Genomic DNA, 13,447 nt, shown 5'->3' on the forward strand with positions numbered 1-13,447 from the left:
AAGACTGAGTCAACCTTGAGCATGCTGAGATTTGAACCGCCAAACTGCAGCTAGCAGTCAGCTGAAGTAGCCTGCCGTGCTGCACTCTAACCATTGTGCCACCTCGGCTCTAAATAAGATTTTATTTATTTTTATGCATTTATTCATTTGTCCAATACACAAATACATAGGAAGAAAAATAGACATGTAGTAATACATGTAAGGATAAAGTGAACTTAGAGGAGAGGATATATGAAAGAAAGAAAATATATATGATAAGTGAGAGAAAGGAAAGACAATTGGACAGGGGACGAAAGGCACACCAGTGCACTTATGTACGCCCCTTACTGGCCTCTTAGGAATCTGGAGAGGTCAATCATGGAAGAAATGTTGGGGGTTAGGGGTTGACACTATTGAGTCCGGTGATGAGTTCCACGCTTCGATAACTTGATTGTTGAAATCATATTTTTTACAGTCAAGTTTGGAGCGGTTCGTATTAAGTTTGAATCTGTTGCGTGCTCTTGTGTTGTTGCGGTTGAAGCTGAAGTAGTCATTGACCGGTAAGACGTTGCAGCATATGATCTTGTGGGCAATACTCAAATCGTGTTTTAGGCGCTGAGTGGAGGAGTGAAGGGCTCTTCTGGTGAAATATCTTTGGACATTTTCAAGGGTGTTGATGTCTGAGATGTGGTATGGGTTCCAGACAGATGAGCAGTAGTCTAGAATGGGTCTGGCAAAAGTTTTGTAGGCTCTTGTGAGTAGTGTGAGATTGCCTGAGCAGAAGCTGCGTAGATACACTGAACAGAAATCAAGACCAGAACAATACCTGTAGATATGTCTTCTGGAGAATACTGAAAAAAATTACTAATAAACTGGATTCAGAAGGATTTTTTTTTCTGTCTTAGACTTTTCCAACTTTGGCAGGTATTATTGTGAATGCACCTCTCGGAATGAGACCCAAATGTTTCTGGAAAACTTCATTTTCAAAGCATAAAATTGCACTGAATTGCATTAACGTGCATACGGAATGAATCCAAAACGAAGAACATTTGGGCAAAAACTAAACGTTACAAAATTAGTTTGCCCCTAAAACAATTTGAATTAAATTACTCCTTAACCACAGTGTGGCAAACACGTTATACATTTTTTTTCCAGTTTTGCGGAGTCAGGAAGCGAATTTTTTTCCTCTGTTCCTACTGACCCTTTTACTACCGTAGTAACCTCTCTGCTTCCTTTTAGTCTGGTGTGGCATCTTGCCTTTTTTTTTCTTTCTCTTTCGGCTGATGACTAATTTGACATACTGCCGACTCATGTGAAACCTTTGACCTAGTTGGACTGCGTCTTACTTGATGTCACCAAGTTGTTGTAGAACTTCCTCTGCCCTGCTTATCTTAATTTTGTTTTTATTTATAGGGGTACTATCTTTCTTCATCGTTGAGTAGTCTATGTGTCGGTCCAAGATTTATCAATATCTATAATTGGTTGGAACCTGTTTACCAGATGATTGATTTTGGTGTAAATACATATTCCATGATTCAAATGAGTGTTCATCCTTGGATTTTAATTAAATGCTAATATTAAAGGCTAATCTAACCTTATGGCTGCAAAAAAATTTACTACCACATTCTGGGTGTGGCTTATTTTGTGGGTGTGGCTTGCTGACCATGTGAGCAGGTGCGAGTGGCTTGACGATCATGTGACCAGGGGGGTTGGCTTAAAGGTCATGTGACTGGCTTAAAGGTGGTCAACTTGATGTCACTCACGTCAAGGGTTTGGCTTAGGGTGCCTGGCCTTTCCTCGCCTCAAAGAGATACAATTTCCCTCTCTATTTACTATTACTGAACTTCCAAAAGATACTATTTAATTCTATGTATATATGCCACATGTCTACATACGTATTACCCATAGGCCCATAAAAATACACATCTACTATATAAACTGTATGTGTATGTGCATACACACACGTACGCACAGCTCTTCTAAAATTATACACATTCAACCTCATTTACTGTGATAGGAAAAACATACCCAGAGCCCAGAAGGGGAAAAAATAATTTTTTTTCCTACTGGTTCTGCATACCTAACCGTACCCATCACTGCCTTACAGAAATAAGTTTACCAATTTCACATAAATACCTGCGGGACTGCCTTCTGCCCCACGAATCCCAGCGACCGATCAGGTCCCACAGAGTTGGCCTTCTCCAGGTCCCGTCGACAAAACAACGTCGCCTGGCGGGCCCCAGGAGAAGAGCCTTCTCTGTGGTGGCCCCAGCCCTCTGGAATCAACTCCCCCCGGAGATCAGGACTGCCCCCACCCTCCTTGCCTTTCACAAATTACTAAAAACCCACCTGCGCCGCCAGGCTGGGGGGGGACATAACTGACCCTTAGCTGTTTCATTTTATGTATGGTTTAATTGGATGGTATGACTGTTTTATAATGGGTTTTTATAATTGTTTTTAATATTAGATTTGTGCTTTGTATTTTGTTGTGAGCCACTCCAAGTCTTCGGAGAGGGGCGGCATACTAGTCTAATACATTATTATTATTATTATTATTATTATTATTATTATTATTATTATCATTATTATTAATTATGATTGCAAGTATGAAACTGGAACTTAGATCAGTGCTTCTGAAATAGTGGGGTGCGCCCCCCCTGAGGGGGGCACAGTGATGCTGGGGGCGCATACGGCCCCGGGGAACATGTGTGGTCCCTGTTGATCGATTTCCCCAGACGGGGAGTGTTTTCCCAATTGCACACTACTCCGAGCACGGATGAGAAGGTAACCAGGTGGGGTGGAGCAATGTGTGAATTCTTCTTGTTCTCTGCGGGTGCTGCAATTGCCATAAACGGTGTGGTGAATCTGCTTCTAGACAAGGAGGAGCATCCTCTGCAGCTGGGCGAAAGCTTCGAAATGACCCTAGAGCCTCCTTCCAGACCATTCACTGAGAACGCTTAAGGGCCAGGCTGGCGACCCCAAAACATCGGCTTGATTAAGCTGGCCTGATCTCATGTCATAGAAACATAGAAGACTGACAGCAGAAAAAAACCTCACGGTCCATCTAGTCTGCCCTTCTACTATTTCCTGTATTTTATCTTAGGATGGATATAGGTTTATCCCAGGCATGTTTAAATTCTCCGTACTGAAGGAGCGGGTCCAGCAGTCACGTGGGTTGCTCCTGTCCAATCCGATGGGACTGAGCCTAGTATTAAAAAAGCCTGCTGGATCCGCCCCTTCCCCAGAATTCGCTCAGTCCCTGCATCCAGCGGGTCTCGTGAAGGCTCGTTCCTCTCAAAAACACCTTCCCTTCGATCATTTCTCTTCAGCAAAAGTAAGATCGTTTTACTATTAAAGCTTGCCGGCATTGTAAAGAACTCAGCTGTACCGGGCTTGGAGTTGGGGGAGAAGTTTGGCAGCGCAGCCATTCGCGGCTTTTTTTCCCTCCGTGCTGCCGCTGCGGCCGGATTGGAATTTTCCCTTATTCCTCTCGGCCTGGAGGTCCTGCCGGGCAAGCTATTGTTATTATTATTGAAAGACTAAAGGGCTATTTACCTCCTGCGGTGTGGGACTTGTTTTGTCTCCCGGACTTAGTTCCCTCCGATTGCAAACGGAACGGGTTTTTTGGCGCGAAGGCCCTCGCGCCCAGTAATTGCGCACTTTCGGTTTGCCCTTCTTGGTCACCCGTTAAGTGCTTCCAGTCCACCGCTTGACCCTGGAGTAGCTGTGAGTTTCCTCAGGTCCATTCTCCACCGGCGTGGCCTCCAACCAGCGTGCCTTGGTTTACTTAAGTTAAGTTTAGCGAGGCCTGCCACGTTGCATTTAGGGACACGAACTCTCGTTCCGTCCAGATTGCCCCTAAGTCGCAGTCGCTCCTGGGCCTAGGAGCAGGGTCACTTCTCCTCTTGGGAAAGCTCATCAAACCTTCTCCCCCCAATATCTACCTTTGGCTCAAGCCTTGTCTTCTGTAATTTGTTCAGACTATGGGTTCTTTTCCCAAGAGAGGCACTACCAAAGGTCCCAGAGAGGTTAGGCCTACTGGTGATGAATCTACTAATATTTATTATTTATTTATTTATTGGTTTTGTATGCCGCCCCTCTCCAGAGACTCCATCAGGCCTCTTCCTCCTCTTCTTCAGGAGCCCATTCTTTGGCCAAGTCCACCAGGGCTGAGAAGAGAAGGGACCTAGCCCTGCAAAAAATACATGATAAATCAGCCAAACGTTTAAAGGTGCAGGCCCAAGTGCACATAAATCCAGAGGCCTCTAATCTGCCTCTCTCTGGGGCTACTGTGCTTTCTCTGGATGAGCCAAACCTAAATCCTCCCCAACCTAACCTATGGGGCTTAGGTCCAGAGGAGCCAGATATTACTGAAGATTCCTCCCAGCCAGAAACTTCTCAGGCCTTCAGGGATTCTTCTAACCTTCCAGCTGATATTTCTTCCTTACCTCCGGAGTTTCAATCTATATTGTCTGTATTGTCTAAAGCCATTGATGCTAAGCTCTCAGCTATCAATGTGCCTTCTCTGTCTCATCCCCCTCCACGCTCCTCTCGTCCCGTGAGCTCTCCTCCTTCCTATAGAGCCCCAGTCATTGAGGACTCAGATTCTTCTCAGGAAGAGAATGAGGACGTGGATGCAGAAGAGGATGATGACCCCTTTCAGCATCTGTCGGAAGATGAGGAATCTCAAATTAAGATTCCAGCCCCGGTGGCCATTTTGCCATCTCAACTCTTCAAATATCTCCTCCTCAAGGCAAGAGCATCCACAGGGCTAGCCGGGCAAGAAAAGCAGGCTATTCCTTCCACAGACCCTCCGGAGGAAAATCTACCTTATTTCATGGAAGAGCAGGAAGATAATGAGGTAATTCCTATGCCAAAATTGTTCAAGGACGCCTTGCTTAAACAGTGGGACCATCCAGCCTCTGGCTTTAACCCCACTTCCAAGGATAAAAAGTTGTACAAGCTCTGTCCTTCTTATGAGGAGCTCCTAGCCTGCCCCAAACCAGATGAACCAGTTAAGACCCTCCACTCTGCAGCAGCCATGCCTGGCAAAGCAGAGGAGGTCCTCCGTCCAGAAGACAAGCGTCTTGAGCAGATGCTCAAGAGAGGCTTCTTCGCAGATTCATGGGCCATTAAAAGTGCTGCAGCAGCCTCTTTCTTCTCCAGAGCTATGCTCTTGTGGCTTCGTCAGCTCCAACAACATCTACCTCCAGATGACCTACGAGGCCAACAAGACTTCAACAAAATTTTCGCAGCCGCCCAATATGTAGCGGATGCTACTCTGCAATCTTCCAGGTTTGCGGCCAGGTCAGTAGCGGCCTCCACAACGGCCAGAAGACTATTGTGGCTCCGCCCTTGGCAGGCGGGAGTAAGACAAAAGTGGCAGTTAGCCATGGGTCCTCTGAAACGCAATCTCCTCTTCGGGGACCTTCTGGACCCTCTCCTCACAGAGACCACGGACAAGAAAAAGGTCTTAGGACCCACCACCAAGAAGATCACTAAGCCGCAGTCCTTTCGGCGCCCAGGTCGTCAACAAGATCAGGGGTTCGCCTTTCAAAGAAATCCAGGTCAGTATTCCCCTCGGTTTCGATTCCAATCTAGGAACACCAGGGGCAGAGGTTCCCGTTACCAGAGAGGATCCTCCTCGACCAGGGCTTACAAAAAACCCAGATGGTGAGTTTTCTACCTTTCCCATAGGCGGTCGCCTAGCTTGGTTCTCCACCAGTTGGCACCGTTCCTGTAAGGACCCCTGGGTCATTGACACTGTGGAAAGGGGTCTCCATTTAGAGTTTATTTCTCCCCCCCCAAACGTTTTATTTCTTGTCCTTCTCCCAGCTCTTCTCCATCTTGTATCCGAATGGAGGAAGCAATTTCCCACTTGTTAGCTATTAAAGCTATCCAACCGGTCCCCTCTCTCCAGAGAGGCTTGGGCTTCTACTCCATCCTCTTCATGGTCCCTAAGATCTCTGGAGGCTGGAGAGCCATCTTAGACCTAAAAAATTTGAACCAATTCATTAAATACAGGAAATTTAAAATGCATTCCTTATCTTCCATCTTAGCTGCCCTACATCCTGGGGACTTTATGGTCTCATTGGATCTTACGGAAGCCTACCTCCATATTCCCATTGCCAAATGCCATAGGAAATTTTTACGTTTTGCCTTCCAGGGCAGACACTTTCAGTATAGGGCTATGCCTTTTGGGCTTTCCTCGGCCCCTAGAGTCTTTACCAAGCTCTTGGGATCCCTGGCGGCACATATCCGGGCCACGCCCATCCATATTTTATGTTATTTAGATGACATTTTAATTCATGGAAATTCTAAAGATGGAGTGGCTGCAGATCTTTCCTCCACCATGTCGGTTCTACAGAACCATGGGTTTTCCATAAATTTCAGTAAGAGCCACCTTAGGCCATCTACTTCCATTCTACATCTGGGGACCATCATTAATTCAGAGATATCCCAGGTTTTCCTCTCTTCTGAGAGAAAACACAGCATAGTGGATCTTATTTCACGTATTCTATCTCAACAATCAGCCTCCATAGTCACCCTATCCTCCCTATTGGGAAAGATGGTGTCGTGCATTGGCATTATCCCCTGGGCTCGTCTTCATGCCAGGGAACTACAGTGGCTTCTGTTACCATTCCAGAGATCGGGGCACAGCAACTCGACTCGTCGCATCGCCATTCCACCGGCAGTTCGCAGATCCCTCAAGTGGTGGACTTCTCCAGGTGCCCAGACCAGTTTGTTGTCACCACAGATGCCAGCCTATTGGGCTGGGGAGCCCATGCCCAGGGCCTAATAGCCCAGGGCACGTAGTCACTGGAGGAAGCCTCCAGGCCCATCAATTGGCTAGAATTGAGAGCTGTTTCTCTGGCCCTCAAACAGTTCAAACCTCACATCATCAACCAGAATATTCTGATCCTTACGGACAACATAGCCACAAAAAGCCACATTTGCAGACAGGGAGGCACAAGATCCAAGGCCCTCATGAGGGAGGCCCTAAAATTAGGCCTTTGGGCGGAGAGACATCTCCAGTCACTACTAGCCGATCACATCTCGGGGAGTCTCAACGTCCAAGCGGACTGGCTCTCGCGAGCGACTATAGATCCAGGAGAGTGGAATCTCCATCAGGCATTGTTCCACCAGATCTGCCTCAGGTTCGGTCAACCAGTACTAGACTTGTTTGCGACTGAAACCAATGCCCAGCTCCCTCGCTTCATCTCCAGGTTTCCATCCCCGGGAGCAGAGGCAATCAATGCTCTCAGGATTCCTTGGCCTCCAGGTCTACTGTATGCCTTCCCTCCAATTCCAATTCTTCCAGACGTGATCCACAAAATCATCCTAGAGAGGGCTCGAGTAATCCTGATCGCCCCTCACTGGCCTCGCCGGCCCTGGTTCGCGGACCTCCAACATCTGTCCGTCCAGGACCCCTGGCGACTCCCTGTTTCGGAGGATATGTTGCGGCAGGGGGCCTCATTCCATCCAGACCCGGAGTGGTTCCACCTCACCGCCTGGCTATTATCTGGAGAGACCTAGACCTGCGAGGGTATGACCCGGACACAGTGGAAATCATCCTGAAGGCCAGAAGAGGGTCTACCAATCGGATCTACGACCATACTTGGTCCAAATTCCATCAGTGGTGCTCGCAGGAGGGTTTATCTCCCCTGTGTCTTCCCATTCACAGGATAATCGCCTTCCTCATGAAAGGTTTCCATCAAGGCCTTTCTACCAGCACCATCCGTCGTCACCTGGCAGCTATTTCTTCTGTCTTGGCAGGGCCTCGCAGGCAGCCTCTCCATTCCTTTCCGGAAATCCAAGAATTTCTCAGAGGTATGGCCAACCTCAGGCCTTCTAAGGTCCACAGATATCCTTCCTGGGACTTGCCACGGGTTCTCCATTCCCTTACTCAGGCACCCTATGAACCCCTGAAATCAGCGTCCCTCAGGTATCTATCTTTTAAGGTAGCATTCCTGGTGGCGATTACATCCGCCCGACGCATATCTGAGTTGGCAGCTCTCTCAATCAGACAGGACCTCTGCCAGTTCCATCAGGACAAGGTGGTTCTGCGCCTGGACCCCACCTTTCTACCCAAGGTCAGTTCCATGTTCCACAGATCCCAGGATATTGTCTTACCTTCCTTCTGTCTCCAACGGGATCATCCCCTGGCAATTAGATGGCACACTCTGGACCTTACTAGAGCGCTGAAAATTTATATTCAACGCACAGGACCCATTCGGAGGTCTGAAGCACTCTTCGTGGCCTATCATCCCAGATCCATGGGATCCAAAGTGTCTTCAACAGTAATAGGCCGTTGGATCAGAGGGACCATCTCTAAGGCCTATGAGTCAGCTTCCCTCTCCATTCCAAAGAATATTACAGCGCACTCCACCAGAAGTGCTGCCACATCTGCCGCTTGGGCGACTCAAGCCCCGTTGGAAGAAGTATGCAAAGCAGCCACTTGGGCCTCGCCAAACTCCTTCATAAGGCACTACAAGATCGATTCTTACGCCTCAGCGGACGCTGCCTTCGGCAGAAGGGTACTCCAATCCGTTATCTCTCACGATAGCGAACTAATCCCCCCCTAGGGACTTATCTATTGGGTATGTCCCACGTGACTGCTGGACCCGCTCCTTCAGTACGGAGAATAGGCGTTGATTGCTTACCTGAACGCCTCTTCTCGTACGGTGAGCGGGTACAGCAGTCACTTCCCTCCCTTTTATGTGGTTCTCTATGACTTCTATAACCTACCTTTCTTATAACACACGAGAGTTGAACATTATTGAGACTTCACATCTGAGCCTAAGTCTACGGATTCGCGAATTCTGGGGAAGGGGCGGATCCAGCAGGCTTTTTTAATACTAGGCTCAGTCCCATCGGATTGGACAGGAGCAACCCACGTGACTGCTGTACCCGCTCACCGTACGAGAAGAGGCGTTCAGGTAAGCAATCAATGCCTATTCAGTGACTATGGATTTACCAACCACGTCTGCTGGAAGTTTGTTCCAAGCATCTACTACTCTTTCAGTAAAATAATATTTTTTCACGTTGCTTCTGATCTTTCCCCCAACTAACCTCAGATTGTGTCACCTTGTTCTTGTGTTCACTTTCCTAGAACATGTCAAAACACTAAAATTCCTTTGGGGCCCGGATCAGAGAGTTGGGTGTGTGTGTGCAAAATGTTTACTTCCTTCTGGGGGGGAGGGGTCGTAACAGAAAATAATTGAGAAATACTGATGCTAATTTTCAACCATGATGAATAAACATAGAAACATAGAAGATTGACGGCAGAAAAGACCTCAGGGTCCAGCTAGTCTGCCCTTATACTATTTCCTGTATTTTATCTTAGGATGGATATATGTTTATCTCAGGCATGTTTAAATTCAGTTACTGTGGATTTACCAACCATGTCTGCTGGAAGTTTGTTCCAAGCATCTACTACTCTTTTAGTAAAATAATATTTTCTCACGTTACTTCTAATCTTTCCCCAACTAGCCTCAGATTGTGACCCCTTATTCTTGTGTTCACTTTCCTATTAAAAACACTTCCCTCCTGAACCTTATTGAACCCTTTAACATATTTAAATGTTTTGATCATGTCCCCCCTTTCCCTTCTGTCCTCCAGACTATACAGATTGAGTTCATGAAGTCTTTCCTGATAAGTTTTATGCTTAAGACCTTCCACCATTTTTGTAGACCGTCTTTGGACCCATTCAATTTTATCAATATCATGAATAAACAATATTTTCAGCATTATTATTATTTTTCAAGAAAATTATAGCTTCATTTAATCAGAAAAACATCACATCTTTTTCCTTGTATTATCTTAGTCACTGTTGAAAGCTTAGTTTTCTTTTTCTTTTTTCTTTTAATCTTACAAGGTCAGGGGAACTTGGGATAAAGTTGCAATTAAAGTTTGGAGTTTGCTTTTAATGTATCTTCTTGGGTCATTCTTCGTTTTCCTTTTGTTTTTTGTGTATGGCAAACTTCATTTTTGTTTTTGTTTTATGTTAATCTCAACGTTTGCTTGGAAATGTGTTAATAAGAACCATCTGTTTAAAAACTGATCGTGATTTATGCAGTTGACTCGGTGTAGGGTGGCTATTTGGTCTTTTCCTTGTTTCTCCATTAATGTATTAATCAATAAACATTATTTTAATGTAGGTGTAAACTCGAATAGCTGTAAATTTTCCTCCCCAGCATGTTTCTCCACAAATACTTCCATGTCAGGAATTCCATTGTCTCTCTGTTGTTTAAATGAGAATGCGAAAATCAAAGACCTTCTAGACCAGACTTTCAATCACATGATTGAGGGAAGGTTCAATGGTCTTAATTGTGAAAAAATGGTCATAAGTCACCCCACCCCCAGCAAAACAGCTTCTGAACAGATTTGAACAGCCATCAGAAATTTGAAGTAGCTTCTCTTATCTCCATCCCACCAAAGGCTGTTTTTCCTTACTATAAGAAACAAATCCAGAATACAGTGATACCTCATCTTACAAACGCCTCGTCATACAAACTTTTCGAGATACAAACCCGGGTTTTAAGATTTTTTTTGCCTCTTCTTACAAACTATTTTCATCTTACAAACCCACCGCCGCCACTGGGATGCCCCGCCTCCGGACTTCCATTGCCAGCGAAGCGCCCATTTTTGCACTGCTGGGATTCCCCTGAGGCTTCCCTCCATAGGAAATCCCACCTCCGGACTTCTGTGTTTTTGTGATGCTGCAGGGGAATCCCAGCAGGGGAATCCCAGTAGCGCAAAAACGGGCGCTTCGCTGGCATCGCAGAGGTCCGGAGGTGGGGTTTCGAGAACTTCGGTGTTTTTGCGATGCTGCGATTTCACTGATGCTCCCTTCACTGGGAAACCCCACCTCTGGACTTCCGTTGCCAGCAAAGTGCTCATTTTTGCGATGTTGGGATTCCCCTGCTGGGATTCCCCTGCAGCATCGCAAAAACACAGAAGTCTGGAGGTGGGGTTTCCCATGGAGGGGAGCCTCAGGGGAATCCCAGCAGCGCTTCGGCTGGCAAAAGGGGTGAATTTTGGGCTTGCACGCATTAATTGCTTTTCCATTGATTCCTATGGAAAACATTGTTTCATCTTACAAACTTTTCACCTTAAGAACCTCGTCCCGGAACCAATTAAGTTTGTAAGACAAGGTATCACTGTACTTTTTGCTATCTTAACAACCTCAAGTTGTTCTTATCAGGAAAGACTTCATGAACTCAATCTGTATAGTCTGGAGGACAGAAGGGAAAGGGGGGACATGATGAAAACATTTAAATATGTTCAAGGGTTAAATAAGGTTCAGGAGGGAAGTGTTTTTAATAGGAAAGTGAACCCAAGAACAAGGGGACACAATCTAAGGTAAGTTGGGGGAAAGATCAGAAGCAACGTGAGAAAATATGATTTGACTGAAAGAGTAGTAGATGCTTGGAACAAACTTCCAGTAGACGTGGCTGGCAAATCCACAGTAATTGAATTTAAACATGCCTGGGATAAACATATATCCATCCTAAGATAAAACACAGGAAACAGTATAAGGGCAGACTGGATGGACCATGAGGTCTTTTTCTGCTGTCAATCTTCTGTTTCTGTGTTCTTCAGTTGGTGGTTCTTGATTGACTTTTCATTACTGCCAAATTCAAATAATAGAAAGAAAACAATTTTTTTAAGCGCCTCGGAAAGTGCAGGCGATGTCTTTGGAGCCATTAGTCTGATGGATGAGTCTCAAGATTCGTCCTCCAGCTAGAAGAAATCAAGATCCAGTTGAACCTGTTACTGAATCCGGTTTTTCTTGTTACTCTGGTCTCTTTCTGTTCGCTCTTCCTGTTTTGGTATATTTGGTAAGATGGAAACCCGTTTCTTCTGTGGTTCTTACTGGTTTTGCACCAGTTACTCCAGTTTCAGAATGTTGATCTTCAGGGTATGGTTTTGATATGTAAGACAAGGGGTTCAGAGGAATTCTGTGCTTGCCTACTTTTAGATGAAGTGTTGGAAGCATGATTTTTATTATTAATGATTTTTATGATTTATTAACCGCTCCAAACGTGACTGCAAAAAATACGACTTTAGTAATTGAGTTGTCGAAGCATGGAACTCTTTACTAGACTCTGTAGTGTCATCCCCTAACCCCCAAAATTTTACCCTCAGACTATCCACGGTTGACCTCTCCAGATTCCTAAGAGGTCAATAAGGGGCGTGCATAAGTGCACCAGTGTGCCTTCCATCCCCTGTCCTAATGTCTGTCTTATATTTCTACTAGTTCCATGTATATGAACTCTATTATTCCCAATGATTATTCCTTCCATATTATTCCTAATGTCTTTTCTTCTATTCTTCTATTGATGTATTTTACTATGATTATATCCTCTGAAACCTACATAAATAAATAAATAAAATAAATGATTTATTAATCCATGTCAAGGATGGCTGTATAAACATTTTGCCAGTCTCCAAGGAAGGAACATGTCATTCTAACCTCTTGGTCTAAAAATATGGCCAATTTGTGGAATATGGACGGAGTTGGTTCTATTTATTTGGAGCCCCTATTTAGCAGTTTGAAAAGACTGAAGCTGACATGTACTTGCTGAAACCATTCATCCCTTGTTTCTCAGGTCACGAGAAAAGATTATGGCTCAAGAAACTAATCATAGCCAAGTGCCTATGCTATGTTCGACTGGATGTGGATTTTATGGAAACCCTCGTACAAATGGCATGTGTTCGGTATGCTACAAAGAACACCTTCAACGGCAGAATGGTAGTAATGGTAGAATTAGCCCATCAGGTAAGTGTGATGCAAAGGGTTCTGGATTAATGTATTTGTTTCTTTCCTAGAAACAATTTGCCTCCAAATTTCCTAGAGCAGTGAGGGCGAACCTTTTTTTCCTCGGGTGCTGAAAGAGTGTGCGAACGCACTATCGTGCCTGCACACATAATTCAATGCCTGGTGAGGGCAAAAACAGCCTTCCCCACCTCCTGGAGACACTCTGGAGGCCAGAAATGGCCTGTTTCCCAAATGCTGGTGTGCCCAGTAGGATCATGTGTCGCCCTCTCCTGGCTCCAAAGGCTTCCCTGGAGCCAGGAGAAGGTAAAAGCGCCTTCCCCCATCCCCTCGGAGGCTCTCTGGAAGCCAAAAACGACCTCTCAGAGCCTCTGTGGAAGCCAAAAATCAGCTGGCTGGCACACACATGCACGTTGCAGCTGAGCTAGGGCAACGGCTCATGTACCAGCAGATATGGCTCCGTGTGCCACCTGTGACACTCGTGCTGTAGGTTCGTCATTACTATCCCAGAGAATTTGGGGGCAAAGTGGAATACAGATCAGATCAATCAACCAACCAACCAACCATTGGACAAAGTAAAATGCTGTCTTCAGAAGTTTGAAGAAGTTTGGATCAGAACTCAAAACTGGCTGGAAGAAATATTAAAATATAAACTAGAAACAAAACCAGAAATGTACCTATTAGGAA

At 45.5% G+C, this 13,447-nt stretch overlaps 1 protein-coding gene across 7 annotated transcripts in view; it reads left to right on the forward strand.

The window, feature by feature from the left end:
• ZFAND6 (zinc finger AN1-type containing 6) overlaps positions 1–13,447 on the forward strand; it is an 80,553-nt gene that overhangs the window by 38,213 nt on the left and 28,893 nt on the right. For all 7 annotated transcript variants that reach the window (XM_070763001.1, XM_070762996.1, XM_070763000.1 and 4 more), the window contains exon 2: positions 12,594–12,763. In XM_070763001.1, the coding sequence (XP_070619102.1) occupies positions 12,610–12,763 (154 nt within the window). In that variant the 5' untranslated portion in view covers positions 12,594–12,609. The remainder of the gene's footprint in view (positions 1–12,593; positions 12,764–13,447) is intronic.

This window comes from Erythrolamprus reginae, chromosome 10 (genome assembly GCF_031021105.1).
Source record: "Erythrolamprus reginae isolate rEryReg1 chromosome 10, rEryReg1.hap1, whole genome shotgun sequence".
NCBI classification, from domain to species: Eukaryota; Metazoa; Chordata; class Lepidosauria; order Squamata; family Dipsadidae; genus Erythrolamprus; species Erythrolamprus reginae.